Consider the following 14,971-nt stretch of genomic DNA (forward strand, 5'->3'; position numbering starts at 1 on the left):
TATCTGTCCTTTCCTCTACTTCTGCATATTATGGTGGTCAGGGGCAGAGGTGTGAGTCGCAGAGAGTCTCGCAGCAGAACCGTGTCTTCGAGTACTCCGGTGTTGACAAGAAAACTGGGCGCGCTTTGCAAGCCGACGAAAAAGCACATGAGCGCGAAAGATAATTTCGTTTTCCGCCAAAGCGGCCAGCGAGTGCGAACGTCAAGCAAAAGCGGCGAGCGAAACCACACATGAAAGCACAAGCAGTGCATGCGATACATGAAGACGGTCGGGCAAGGAGAGCTCCAGAAGAGATGCAGAAACGCATGTGGAGACAAACAGTACAACGCGACTGGCTGTAAAAAACGTCCGTGGCCTGCGCTACACGATAAAAGGGTGCACTCTCCAGATGAAAGGCGAGACAGTACAAAAGAATCCACATCACCCTCGAGGCATTCTACAACGGTTTTCACCGTGACGAAACAACCGTTGTGTCCATTCTGCTCTCGTTTAGTCTCTCCTTCCCCCACGAGTAACGACAAAGAGGCCTCCGGCAGGCGACCTCATAGTCCCCGACACCATCGTTTCTCCTTGGTGTTGTATCGCCACAAAGACTGCTGGGCCATTCTTTGAAAGCATGAACGGTTTTCCTCTTTTCTCTTTTCTTCGTTATCTCTTCGTCTGGATCCTTCCCGCTCTTCGGTGTCACCTTCTCAAATCTTCTTCCTTCCCCACACTGCCGACCCATGTGTTCCTAGCCTTCTCGGTCCCAGCCATGAGACTTGGTGTTCTTCTCTTTCTGCCTTCTTTTGTCCTTCATCTCTGTACGTCCACTTTTTTCTTTCTTCTCTCGTCCCTCTTCTTCAAGCAAGACGACTCCCCAGAACTCTTCCTGTGAAGTCCCTCCGAAGAAAGTGTGCCCTTCGTGAATCGCTCGTTTACGCCCCTTCCTCCTGGAACTGTCCGGGCGCAGGTGGGGGGTAATACGAGGTCTGCGGCATCGCCGAGTACGCGGCTTCGCCATCTCTGCCCTCGCGTCCGCTTCTTTGGCCGGGATGGGTGGGGAACTGGAACTGCTGTTGAGACGGCGGACCGCGATTCTGCCTGTCTAAACCCTCTCGATGGATGTAGGCTCCGGCCTGTGCAAACGGCGCGACGTTGGAGACGCCGCAGGCCCCTCCGGGGGCCCCAGTGAGGCCCCCAGGGTTCGGGCTCGCTTGGCCGAGACTTCCAGGGCCTCCCGCCGGCGTGCTCTCGCGATTCATCAGATGCGGACTCTGAACAGGCGGAGACGCGTAGGCGTGACCTTCGCCAGAGGTTCCCGGCATCGAAGCCCCGTAAGGGTGCATCGGGAGCGAAGAGAAAGCGGACATCGAGTTCACAGGTCCGGACGGGGCGCCGGGTCCAGCGCTCCCTCTGTGGCCCGGATCGTACGGGTTCTGGTGGCCGTGAAAATACCCCGAGGGGACTGCATGCATTGGAGGCTGCATGCTACCCCGGTCGCCTCCGTTGAAGAAGGCGGGGCCGCGACTCGCGGCGCCTGTCTGAGGCACAGGCACCGCCCCCGCATTCACGAAGGGCGGCTGTTGCGAGACGGAATGCATCTGAGAAGGAAAAGAAGGCGGCAGCGACGCAGATGTGGGGAAGGAGCCCTGAAGCTGCGGATTCATCGACTTCTGACTCGCAGTGTCCGCAGGCAGTGCCGCATTTTGCGAATAAGGGAGGAACCCTGGCCCTGCCTGCGAAGCACCGAGTGCATGCATGCCCCCCGGGTGGCTCAGCGCGTGGCTCCCTTCAGCCGGCATCGACACGCCGGAGGCTGGCGCCCCAGACATACCCAGACCGGAAGGCCCAGGAACCCCCGAGACAAACGAAGTGTGGGGAGGCATCTGCTGCACAGGGTGAGAGTGTTGGGCTCCACTGGCCGCCCCTCGGGAAGCGTCTCCGAAGTCCCCGCTCCGAGACACAGGCCCGCCGGACTCCCCGAGCCCTGCCGGCTTCGCCCCAGGGGCGCCGGCGAAGGTTCCGGGAGGTCCGACTTTCCCCATCGCCGAAAATGGTGCATGCATGCCCCCGCGCGCCGGCTGCGTCGGGTGACCCATGTGCGGCGCCTGTCCTGGTATCGAAGAGACCGGCAAGGGCCCTCTGTGAGGCTGGGGGGACTGCAGGGACTCCGGCCGCTGGCCCGGTGTTGCCATGGGGCCATATACGGACGGCAAGCCTCCCGGAAAATTCGACTGTGGCGTGAACGGTGCCTGGAGATTGGGAGGGACGCTTTCTTGTCCTGTTGGCATGTCCCGTCCTCCAGAAGGAGCCCCCGGTGTCCCCAACATTTGGATCTGAGGCGGCGCGTTTGGCTCATGCGGTGTCATCGGTGCGGGGTGCACATGCGGGAGAAACGGCGAGGGGTGCTGAACCAAGAACCCGCCGGGGGGCCCACTGGCGTCAGAGGGCCGGACACCCGGCATCATTTGATTGCTTGCGAAGGGGCCTGTCGCGCCCATCCCCATTATGGAAGAACTCCCGGCATTTTCGAATCCTTGGGGAAGAGATGCAGACGCTGGGTGTACAGAAGGCGACATGCTTGGCGGTTGCACTCCGCGTCCGTGGTGGTTCAAACCACCGTCTGCATCTTCTTTCTTGGGCGGACTGCCCCCCACAGTCACCGGCGCGCGGTCGGGACCGACGCCTTCGCGGCTGTGTCTCTCCTCTTCGCCAATCGGCTTGAGCCCAGACGCCGCGCTGAATGGAGGCGTTGGTGCGCCGACGACCTGAGCTGGCGAGTCGGGATTCGCTTTCTCGGCGGGCGGCTGCTGCTTCTTCTGGCGTTTCCGCGGTGGGTGCGCCTTCGCGCCCGCTGTCGACGGAGTCCGCTTCGGCTTGCTGCCTGTGGAAGACGGAGGCGAAGAAGAGAGCGAAGACACAGACGACGCGTACGGACCCCCAGGGAGCGCCCCGCCGCCCCAGCCCGGACACGGACTCTCCTGACCTTCCCTGCGTCGGTTTAGACTCGCACCGTCTCCAGGGGAGCGGGGGATGTTTGTCGCGTTGCCGACTCCAGGATACGGCAGGTACGTCGGGGGCTGTTGGCCAACATCTTCTTTTCCTATAGTTGGTTTCCCAGCCACGGGGTACCCATACCCTCCGCCGTCGGGAGCGACAAGAGGCGCTCCTGGAACGCCTGGAGGCCCCGCCGACCGGCGCCGCAGTTCCTCGCTTCGAACCCCACCGGGCTGGGAGCCTGGAGCCCCGAAATACCCTGCGGGTCCCGCATGGGTCGCGTCCGAGGCTGGCCCACCAGGGTACGGATCAGTAGGTCCTGCGCCAGGCCCGCCCTGGCCTGCATGGGGCGCGGGCGCGCCGCTGAGGGGACCGTCCCCGGGGACTCCTGGAGAATTCTGGGGAACCTTGGAGCCGTGAGACGCAGACGAAAAGTACGAGGGCCCGAACGAGGAGTTGTACTCCGGCGATGCTGAACCGGGCGCCATTCGATAGCCACTACCCGCCGACTGTGCCGCGTCATAGCCAGGCTCGCCACCGGGGCCGCTGTAGTTCGCATGGCTTTCTTCAGCCCGCGCACCACCCCTCTCGCCCGGCGGCCCTTGCGAGCCTGTCTCCTCGCCCCGACCGGCCCTGTTCTCTTCCGGAGCGCCAGGCTCAGGGCCCATCGAGCCTGGGTAGTAAAACCCAGGGGCGGACAGGTTCTTGGCCTTTGCCAAACCCACCGCAGAGTCCGTCTCTTTCCCTCCGGAAACGCGTCCCTCGGCGGGAGTGCCAGGACGCTGACCCGGCGCACAGCTGTGCATGGCCGAAGGCGCCACACCTGAGGGGGAAGCCTCCGCCTCGCGATCTCGCATCCCGGAAGTATCTCCTGGGCGAGGAGCTTGGAAAGGGAAACTCGGAGTTTCCCCGGCGCCCCCAGGCTGCGATCGCGCGCCTCCCGCGAGCTGGGGCCCGACTGCCTGCCCGTAGGGCCCCACAGCCACGGAGCCTGTCTGCGGAGGCTGGAGATACGGACCTGGCATGGAAGAGAAAGGATGGGCCAGAGGCCCCGTGGGCGGGAAGGGCCCGCGACCGCTCCCTGGTGCGCCCCTTTGTGGGTAGACGCCTGGCCCAGACGGCGGGACGCCGCCTACTGCGCCTGCGTGAGGATCCGCAGGGCCGTGAAGAGGCGTTCCAGACGCCGAAGGGGGTGCAAAAGAATTGTGCTTTGCCGGGTGCCCAGGCGCAGAGGCAAAGTGTGACTTTGCTCCCTCTTCGGTTCTGAAAGGTGGAGAGGAGCCGGCGGCGGCCTCCGAACCACTGCTGCGAGTCGTCCCCTCGGGTGCCTGTTCGCCCCCCTTCACTTCTGAGGGGTCGCCACTGCCAGCGGTCGCGGAGTCCACTCGCTGGGTTACAAACACTCCAGGCCCTGGGTGTGGCCCCGGCTCCCCGTCGCTCCCGAACGAAGGAGGAAGTCCCTCATGGCCAGATTTCGCGTGAGTCGCGCCTCCAGAGGAGACAGGCTCGTTAACAGACTTCCCCGACCCTGGTGCGCCCTCTTCGGGCCGCAAGCCTGGCCCGCTCGCAGTCGAACCCGCAGGCCCATGGGCCCCGAAAGGGCCTTGCCGATCTTCGCCTCCAGAGGCTGGGAACGAAGGAACATCTCGCCGCGGGCCCTGAGCATGGACGGTACTGTCCCCGCCCGCGGAGCCTGGAGGGACGGCGCCATGAAAAGGTGGTGCCGACGCAAAGGCACCTGGACTGGGGCCGCCGGGAGACGAAGCAAAAGCCTGATAAGGACCGGTAGCGGCGCCAGACGAATGGAAAGAAGGATCCTGGGTCTCGGGCCTCGCCGCTGGCCCCGATCGGGCGCCGGGCCCCACAGGGAGCATCCCTCCGTGTTGAGGCGGAGTTGCACCCGAGGCCCCTGCGGAGGGGACGAGCATTCGAGCTCGGGGGCCGTTTCCGGCAGCCTTGTCTTCACTCGACGTTTCGTGGGGCTTCTGAAACGGGACTGGCATTGGCGCCGGGTACGCCTGGCTCCCCGGAACTCCCCCGACATGGCCTTGGTAGGAGACAGAAGGCGCGTAAGCGGGTGAAGACGAGGAGGGGCATCCCTGCAGGAAGAAATACGGCGACGCCGGCACTCCGCCCTCAGGGCCTGTGGGGCCTCCTTGCCTGTCTTTCGGGAAAGGCCGTGAATAGGCTGGAGCGGCCCCGTCGCCTTCTCGCCCTGTCGACAGCCGCGCACCCCCCTTCGCCTCTGGCGCCGGTCCGGCTCCGGGCGACGGCGCCGCCGCCACCCCGCCGGCAAAGGGGACAGGTCCCTGCGGGGACGCCCCAGCCGGGGCGGTGAGCACGACTCTGGGGGGTGCCTGCGAGGCGTGGAGAGAACTCGAGACGAAAGAAGACGAGTAGGCGATCGAAGATCCGCCGGTGGAAACCGGGAGCGATCCGGCACCTGTTCTGGCCATCGCAAACTGCGAAGAAAGCGATGACGTTGGCTGCCGCGAAGACGCGCCCTCAGTCGAATTCCTCGAGTGCGCCGTCGACAGCCGGTGTCCCCCCTGCTGACTGCGGAAGACAGCCAGGACCTCTGGGAGCTGCGGCTTCCGGAACGCGTCGAGCGACGCGACTGCAGGCGTGAGGATGGCGGGACCGGCGGCTGCGAGGCTGAGGCTCGGTGGAAGCGCGCCGAGCGACGAGCGTGAAGCCTGTTGAATCCACTGGGTCGCGGAGGCGAGGAGCTGTTCCTGCTCTCCGCGCTGCAACGCCAGATTCACGATCAGGAGCCAGGGGGCGAGGGTCGCGCCGAACTGCTGGGGGTTGAGAGGCCCCGTGAGCGGCAAGACGCCCAGAGACAGTCTATTCGAGGCGGAGAGTGGGTCCGGGAGCTTCGTCGCTCGCGTAGTCGTCGCCTCCGCTTCCGGCGAACTGCGGGGGGCCGAAAAAGAGTACAGCAGAGAAGGCCCTTCCTGGCGGTGCACGTACGAACTGAGGAGGTGGTTAGCACCATCTAGGAATCGCAACTGCGACGGGTGGGGGGGCACCAGCAGCGGGTTCCCCGGCACACCTGGAGGGAGGAGACTGCGGACACCCAGAGCGTCGGACAAGCTGTTCAGAGCAGCTAGACGTTTCCTCATGCTGTCGCTGCACCTACAGACAAGGGAAGCGGCGAATTTGATGCCTTCCGATTCTTGCTGGCTTATTTCTGCTGGAACCCACGCGTCCCGCAGACTCCCATGTCGAGCCTTTTCTTCACGTCTCTCCAACCGGCTCGACCCTGAGGTCCCGGCGCTCCCTGCAGACAGCGACACTCGCGCTCTGTCTCTGTCTCCGATGCCCTCGGCCCCGGCGCCCCGCGACCGCCGGGCCCCACAAGAAAAGGTTCTACTAGGCGACGAGGCGCGGCCTCCGAAGCGGCCTGGCTGACACAGATGCGACGCCGAGCAAGCCAGTGCGCCCAAGCTCTTTCGGGTGACACAGCGAATCATCTCGTGGAACGTCGGCCCCTCCAACCCAAAGCCGAGAAGCCCACCAGAAGAGCGGGCAGTCCTCCAGAGCGGAGGCAGAGGCTTGGCGCCTGCAGAGCCTTTGGCATCGGCCCCCACTTCGTCGAGCATGAGCCAAAATCCCGCCTTCTCCGCGGCGGAAGCATGAACTCCCGCAACGGACTTGCCCTTCTCGTCGGCGTCTCTCGCAGGTTCCTGCTCAGCTCTTTGCTTCGTATTAGGCACAGGTGCTCCCTGCCCCTCTCGGCTCTGTCGCGGAACTTCCTCGTCCTTCTGGGAGGCACTCATCTTCTCACATTCTCTCTCTGCTGCCGTTGGCTCTCCCTCGGGGCGCTCGCCTTCGGCCGCCCTCGCAGACAAAGTCGTTGCCTCCCTCGGAGTCTCTGACCCTGTCTGCGGCACCGGCGCGCTCGCCTCCACAGCGGAGACACAGGAGACTGCGCCGGGCCGCGGCTTCTTCACGGGCCCCGAAGGTGCCGAAGCGTCAAATGCGGACGAAAAGAAGGTCCTGTTCGCGCTGATCGCAGGGGAGGGCAGCGGCAGGCACCGAAGCGCGAACGATCCGAAGTGTCTGCTTGTCTCCTCGTTGCTTACGTCATGCAGAGCGAGGCCGTACGCCACGGGGTCCGTGCCTTCGAGTGTCTCCCAAACTGTCTCTGCGCCAGGAACGTCTCCACCCCACACTGTCCCCACTCGCGCGATCGCGACGGGAGATTCGCCCGGAGGCGCCTTGCCTGTTCGCGCTCCCGCCGCGGCCGACCTAGACCCTAGAACAGAGTCCACCAGCGAGGAAATGTTCTTCCGAGAATCTCCACTCACACTTTTGGAAACCCCGCGAGGCGTGTAGAGCAACGCATGCGTCCCCAGCTCCGCAGCAAGCGCGATAAGCAGCTGCAGCCGACGCGGGAGAGGAAGCGCGTGATCGTAGGATCCATGAGGCTTCGTCTCTTTCGAAAGCCCCAAGGCCAGTGCTTCCTGAGGGGCATCCCCGCATTTCTCTTTGACTCCGAGAGAAGCTCGAGAAGGCCTAGAGAGAAGGGACGACAGAGCCTGGACCAGAAAGCGCGACGAACCGAAGACGCCGTTTCGCGGATAGGCCGAGCCTCCACTTCGCTCTTCTCGATGTCGTTGGACGCCTTCCAAGAACTGGTGAAGAGGCGAGAGTCTTTGAATCTTTCTCGAGCTCGAGGAAGCGCGGTGGTAGCTATCTCCCAGCAGCCGCGAGCACCAGAGCGCGAGATCGTGAGCGAAGGAATTGCCAATAGGGTATTCGGAGAAGACCACGGACATTCTGTCTTTTGCACTTTCGCCCTCCAGTCGCCTGTGCTTCAAAGCAAAAGCGCCTCTCCACTCTCTTTTTCTTTTCCCTGTCTCTGTCCAGGACGAACCCGCTTCGCCGTCACACTCTGCCCCGTCGCGCAACTCGAAAACAACGACTCTTCTTGCGCATTCTCTGTCCAGCTCAGTGTGCAAGATCTTCCCCGAGAGACGATGGCTGTCTCCTTCGGTCTCCGGGGTGTCTCCGTTTGTCTCTTTGCGCGCGCAGTCGCCAGCTCGGACCGACTGGTTCACGGCGCTCTCAAGATGACGGCAGACCTGGGGAGGGAGGAGCGCGTGGAAGAATCTCGACGGCGGCTTGTCGACTAGGGGCGCGAACGCGCCGGACGCCAGACTCTCCCTGACGCTCTGTGAGAAGAGCGGGGGTCCGGGCGAGAAAGAGGAGACTGCTCGCCCTCCAGGTAGGGGATGGCGGGGACGGAGGGGGTAGAAGTTCTCCTGGAAGGTCGGGTGCCTGCGGATGTGTTTGTAGTATTGCTGGAGAAGAAGAACAAGCATCGGATGTCGCTGCGTTCGGGGCTGAGTGACCATTTTCCTCAAGTGCGCGCGCAAGAGGAGGTACTGTTCCCGGCACTCTGCAGGGGACCGAAGTCGGGAAACGGCAGACGAGGCCATGGCGTCTCCGAGTGAAACGAGAGAGACACCCTGAGGCGAGAAAAAAGACGGTTTACGGCCTCCGTCGCTTCCCGCCAGTGCATTCGCCAGCCACGTTCCAGAGTTACTCAGAGTAGTCGCTACCAGGTCCCAGTTTACCGACCGCGACGAGTACGTCAACACAGACGGGATGGGCAACTTCTCGCTCTGACTGTCTGTTCCTTTCTTCGCTCCGGTCTGCCAGTCTTCAGACCTTGCGCCCGCGTCCGTGCGACCCGCCTCGCCGTCCTTCTCTGCAGCCGTCGACGCCCTTTCCAGTTCCACCTCCTCTCTCTCGACGGCCGCGAGAAGAGAGAGCAGTCTTCCCTTCTTGCTCCAGGAAGCCAGAGCATGCTTCAGAGTTCTCTTGCGCGCAACAACAGTCGAGTTTTGAGCTCCACTCTCTTCTTCGACCGCCTTTTCTCCGAGTCGCCGACGCTGGAGAAGATGCCTAAGGCCCGCGACCACTCGCAGTCTTCGCTTCTTTGCCTCTGCACTTCGATGCAGAGACGCGACGAGGCGAGATCGGTGCGATCCAAACGGTATGTAGTGAGGATTCGGTTGCCCGAACTTTTTCACAAGAGCGAGGAGCATTGCACTCTCATTCAAGTCCCACTGTGGATGCGGACGGGCTCCGGCCCGCGCCCCAGACGCTCCCAACGTCCCCCCGGAAAGGCCCCCCGTGCAGACTCCTGCGCCGCGTTGGGCTCCAAACTCGTCCCGAGCCCGAGAAAGAGACGCGCCCGCGCCCTGTGGGCCCTTCGCGTGCATCCCCCCTGGGCCAGGAGGCACTAGGTGCCGGCCCCGAGACACCGCAGTCGCGCCCGGCGCTTGGGCTCCAGGCGCGGGCCCGCCCAGTGGCGCCCGGCCAGGGCCCACGGGCGCGTACCCCGGGAACGCCCCTGGGGGGTACCCAGCCGGGAAGGTCGTCTTCGGCAGGTACGGCGAAGAGAAGAGGGGGGGCCGTTGGCCGGCTTCCGCTGCAAACAGACGCTCCGACAGAGAAGGATCGTTTCCCTTGCAGCCTCGTGCTTGGTGGCGGGCGTATGCCGCGCTTGACGCCTGCCCCGCATGCAAATACGGATAGGAGGCGAGGCCGTGCTCTGCGCCTGTCTCTCCAGGCCTGCTCGGATCGTCGACGCGACCCCGGTCTGCCCCGGGGCCTCCAGGGTGATACAGGCCCGGCGCGGACGGAGACAGGTGACTTGCCTGCAATGAAAGAGAGCGGGAAACACTCATTATGACGTCAAACTGCATGTTCTTCGAGACAGGAGAAAAGCATTGTTCTCGGGGATAGTAGTGTCCGACTTCGACAACAATCATGCAGTGAAGTTACCGTAGCCTCCGCACAAACCCGGCAGCACAGTTAAAAGACGAGTATCGCAGAAACGGACCTCAGTGAACGCTACGAGACTATCTCTGTTTAAAGGTGCTGAGTTCACCCATTTTTAATGTCTTCACGTTTTAAAAGATCGTCCATTCCTCGAAAACTTGTCGCCCGTCTCTCATTACGCATCTACGTAGGCGCCTCAGGTGACGTGACTTGGAAGTTTCTCTTCTCCTTTCTACAAAACATCTCTTGAACCGGACGGCGAAGAAACGGGACCAACACACCGGATGAGAGCGCATCTGCATTTCTAGCTGCTCTCCGGATCCTGTCTCTTATCTTTCTCGCTTGGTCGCTTGATTCATCCGGTTTCCTCTCATGAGGAATTCCCCTTCCTTCAATCCACCTCTTTCTTTCCGGACCGACCCTCATATTTTCTCCCCGCGCGTCTGCCAAGCGACACCTACGTCCTCCTCTCTGCCGTCCTTCAACCTCTCGTCTTGATCGTCTTTCTGCCCGTCTCGGTTCTCCTTGTCTGCGCCCGTGACGCCGGCCTCTGTCGTGCGGGGTCGGCTGCCCGGCGCGCCGATCGACAAGCCTTCGGACGCAAAGGGGGACGCAGCCTGGAAGACGGGGCCCAGGTACTCCGGGAAAGCCAAGAGGCCTCGGCCCGCCGGCCCCGGCAGGCCTTGAGCAGCAGTCGACAAGAGAAAGTCTGAACACAAGAGCGCAAACGCCATCGCAACTGTACCGCGGCTAAAGAGGAACCTGAAGACACCCTGCGGCCAGTATACATCGGCTACGTTCAACGCGTCAAATATGGAGTGCTGTTACCAGTCCTACGAACCGCGCAACATCTCACACTACACACAGCGTTAAGCCGAAAAGGGTCTCCAACTGCCGTAAGAAGTACCTTGACGCGGGTGTCGACTTGCTCCCCACCCCCCCTCACGAACAGACTCTGAATATCTCCCCGTAGTCATGCTCAGCATGAACAGCACAACCTGCAGCCAGTTTTACATGCGTCTCATGGAAACCGGAGAACAACCTGCAAGCGCATGCAAGTTCGGACGTACCCGGTACAAATGGAAATGGCGAGGCGCCACACGCCGGGGAGAAAGGGTCGGCGGCTAGATTCGACAACTCGGCAATGGCTTCCTCCCATTCTTCATGATCTGCACCGGAAACGAACGAAAAAACAGTCTCAAATGCCTGTCCAAGTCTGAAACGTCCTCTAAGAAGCTCGTCCGATGTTTCAGCATGCTTCGCCTTCGACCCCGAAGCTTACATGTAGAAGATCTCCGACCATATCTTCGGAGGACACACAAGCCCCGTCCCCTGGGCGACATTCTCTGACTCTCGCCCAATTCTCTCCCAAAATATCTGCACCGGAAAAATCTCCGCGGTGAACTGCCGAGAATACGAGAGGCCCACAGTTACGAAATTCCATCTCCACATCTCTTGCCCCAATTCACTGTATATACATATATATATATATACTGTATATATATATATATACATATATGCATATATATTTATGCAAATATATATATATATATATATATATATACGCATGTGAGTATAATTGTGGGGATTTATAATTGAGCTGACAAAGCTCACTGCATGTATGAGCAACTATGTAGCTCATTTATGAACATTTATACAGATTTCCATGCGTATACGATCAGTGCAATCCATAAGGACGGAGAGCTCTCTCTTCTTTGCTGTCCCGATGTGTCGTCTCTGGAAATCACGGAAAGATGTCTTTCTGGCGTGGGGACTCTTTTTCGGCTGTTTTGTGTTCCTCTCTCGCTTCCTCGCCTTCCTCTCGTCACCTCCTTCCCCTCTTCAAGTCGTTGTGATCTCTCACGTTTGAGTGCAGGGATTTGACAGACGTCGAGGCGCCAGTCGGGGGGTCGGAACTCGACGGGGAGGAGATCAGTGAACGCGTTATCGGTTTTCCTGCTTAGGATGTCCCAGATCGCCGAGAGAGAGACATTCTCCAGCAGCTTCCACGCCGTCCTTCGCCTTCTCTCCTTCCTGGCCAGCCTCGACTTGTGTCGAAGCGCGACGCTCGCGGCCGACGCGCCTTCGGCTACGCCTTGCAGAGGCTCGGCGCCGACGTTGGGAGCCTGAGAAACTCCGTCTGCAGAGCCTGGACGAAGATCGTCGTCGTCTTCGTCTCCTTCATCGTCTCTCTCTCTCGCCGCGCCCACTGCGGGACCCGATGCTGTGCGATCCTCCCGGCCGTCGCTCGCATCGCCGCTGGAGCCTGACGCACCCGACGAAAGAGGCCCCCAGGCGACCCCGCGTCGGCCGCCGGCCCCTACCTGCCCGGGAGCGCCCAGAGTCTCGTCGTTGTCGCCCTTGAGGACCTCTTCACCCTTCTGGTCGCGAGCGTCTGCGAGCGGGTCTTCGTGGCACTCAAGAGAGACATCCCGGTGAGCTGGAGACAGCGGCAACGCATGCGTCCCCAAGCGCCCCGAGCTGCGACTCGCCTTGAGCCTGGACGAGGCTGAGGAGCCCCCGCGGACCTCGCGGGTGCGGCGCGAGAGGCCCGCAGGGCCTGCGCGATCGGAGAAACCAGAAAAGGCCGCCCCAAGGAAGACGCTGGGAGGCGCATTGGCGAGGATGTCGAAGGTGAGGGGGGCGGCGAGGTCAAGTGTTTTCTCGTGCTGCAGATAGATCCAGTCTGAGAGGGAGACCGGGTCTGAAGCGCTGACATCCAAGGAAGAGTCCGCGTCGAAGCTCGACAGGCAAGCCCCGTCGTCGGATTCCCCAAAGAGTCCGGGGCCTCTCAGTCCCGAGGCGCCGAAAGTGGGGGACGGAAGCGAATGGAGGAGAAGCGAGGGGGCATGTCTCAGCTCCTCGTCCGCACCGAGAAGCGCCGCAGACGCGAGGTATTCTCGCTTCGACCAGACGCCCTCGGAGAGGTAACACAGTTGACAGGTGCAGTGCCGGGGCTTCTCTGCTTCGCCGTCGACAGACAGAAGGCCCGGAGGCGAAGACGCGCCTGCTGTAGGGTGAGAAGAGACGTCCGGGTCGGCTCCGAAAGGCACACCTGCCCCCTTGTCTCGTTCACCCTCGGTTTTCTCTCCGCGGCAGAAGCAGCAGGTGCAAGCTCCCGGGACACCCCAGCTCGCCGCGCCGCCGGCCCGGCCAGCTCCCTCTGCTTCGTTCTTCTCGGTGCCGCGCCCCGCAGTGTCTTTCCCCACAGGAGACGCGCCCGCAGCAGGAGCGGAGACGCCGTCTAGGCCGCCAGGCGAGGAGCCCGGCAAAGGCAGCGAAGAGGACCAAGTGGTACTGACGGAATGCACAGGCGAGTCGACCTCTCGGGAAGCGCTTGTGATGCTGCCAGCGGAGGGCGAGGCCTCAGAAACGCCCGCCGTTAGGCCCAAGTCTCGGCTCGACAGAGGTGTGTCTTCTTCTCTCTTCTCCTCCTTCTTCTTGTCCCGCGGGCCATCGCCGCGCGCGTCTCTCGCGCAAGGCAAAAGAATCGACGAAGAGCCGGATAAGAGCGGCGCAAAGGACGGAAGCAAGCCGTCTCGTCCTTCGCTGTCCCCGGGGCCCCGACGCAGAGGCGTCTCTCTCCTCAGACGCACAAAGGGAGACTGTCTCTGTTCCTCTATGCCGCGGGCGACGGTGTCCAACAGAAAGGCGTGGAGCGAGGGCGAGAGAGGCAGAAAGCCGTCCTCCAGGGACGCGTCCAGAGTGGCCTCGTCTGTCGCGCTCTTTCGACGATGCGCGCGTGCAGACGGCCGGGGTGACGCGTCCTCTCTGAGGCCCGATTCGAGCGCGGATTTCCGCGGCGACATGCACCCGTTGTCTTCTTCATCGGATTTGTCCTGCGGCCTCGGAATCGCAGCGCAGTCCTCCGTCTGGTTCTCGTCTTCTTTTACCTTCTCTCCACCCTCGTCGGCCTGAATGCGCTGCCCTCTATTCGGGAGCTCCGCGGCGCCGTCCTCGCCGACCCCCTCGCCGGTTGTCGAGCCCTCTCCAGCGTCTCCTTCTGCGCCTTTCTTCCTCTTCTCCTGCTTCGCCTCCTCCCTGGACTTGTCTTCCTCACTCTTGACCTGTCTCCTCTCCTCCTTCTTCTCGCGCTTCTTCTCACCGGAGCCACGGTCCAGGCCTCCGTCCGCGCCCCACGGCTGCGGGCCTCGCTGGCCCAACGCGCCCGAGCCGACGAACAGGCAGCGATCTTCGGCGGGGCACACAGACAAGGGATTGTCGCTCAAAAAGAACAGAGACCCAAGCTTTCCTCGGACCTGTGGGGACAGCAGCGCTGCCGCTTGGTTCCGAACCTGCGCGCGCAGCAGCGCCGCTTTCGCCTCGAGGTCCGCGGTTGCGCCCGCGCGGGGCGAGGAGACACCAGAGACGCTGCACGCAGTGTCTCCGTCTCCTCCCGGAGTTGTCCTCTCGCCGGAGGCGAGGAACGCGGGGCGACACCTCCTCCGCAAGAGTGACAGCCGCAGGTTGGGCGCAGACGCGGTCGGAGGCAGCGAGGCGCAACAGGGCTGGAGCGCAGGGGGAATGAGGCCCGGCTCGACTTGGCTGACGGCTCCCAGCCAGACAGCCTGGACGGCCGAGGCGATGGGTGCGGCCAAGAAACGCCGTTCTTCGCGCTTCTTCCGGAGCTCGAGCCACCGGGCTCGCGCAGCGACGAGGCCTCCCACCCGCCCCGCAGCGGCCATCTTCCACCGCCTCTCTTGGTAGAAGTCTCTCGCCAGCCAGTTTTCCTCCTGCCTCAGAAAGGCCCTGTGGGGCCTCACATTGAGACTGACGAGACTCGGCACCGCGGCCGGAGACGCGGGCACCGACGCGAGCGGCAAGAGACACGAAGGCTGAAGCCCCCCCAGAAACGAGTAGCCAGGAGACACTTCGTAGCCAGAGGCGAAGGCGCCCTCGGCGAGCTCTGGGTCGCGCCGCGGCGCAGCGTCTCCGCGCCCGCATGCTGCACCCAGAGACATAAGGGGCGAGGTGTCGCCGGGGAGGAGACAACCGGCCGGCACTGCCTCGGGGAAGTCCCCGCACTCGCGCGCCATCCCCGCCCCGGGAGGAAGCCCCAGAGGAGACACCATCTGCGGGGTGTCTCCGAGAGTCCGAAACGTGGCTGAGCCTTTCACAGCGCCTCCGCCCACAGTCATTGAAGGGTATCGCGCGATTCCACTGTGCAATCGAGTTCCGTCGCAGTCGCTTGCTG

General features: G+C 62.7%; 1 protein-coding gene across 1 annotated transcript; it reads right to left on the reverse strand.

The window, feature by feature from the left end:
• Positions 1–229: 229 nt before the first annotated feature.
• TGME49_235420 (hypothetical protein) lies at positions 230–14,915 on the reverse strand (the record flags this gene model as incomplete). Its single annotated transcript, XM_002368896.1, has 4 exons — positions 230–9,653; positions 10,239–10,486; positions 10,848–10,946; positions 11,642–14,915. 4 exons carry the CDS (start codon positions 14,913–14,915, stop codon positions 918–920), a joined length of 12,357 nt encoding a protein of 4,118 aa, XP_002368937.1. The 3' UTR covers positions 230–917.
• Between the last annotated feature and the right edge of the window lie 56 nt (positions 14,916–14,971).

The sequence above is a fragment of the Toxoplasma gondii genome, chromosome X (assembly GCF_000006565.2).
Source record: "Toxoplasma gondii ME49 chromosome X, whole genome shotgun sequence".
NCBI lineage: Eukaryota > Apicomplexa > Conoidasida > Eucoccidiorida > Sarcocystidae > Toxoplasma > Toxoplasma gondii.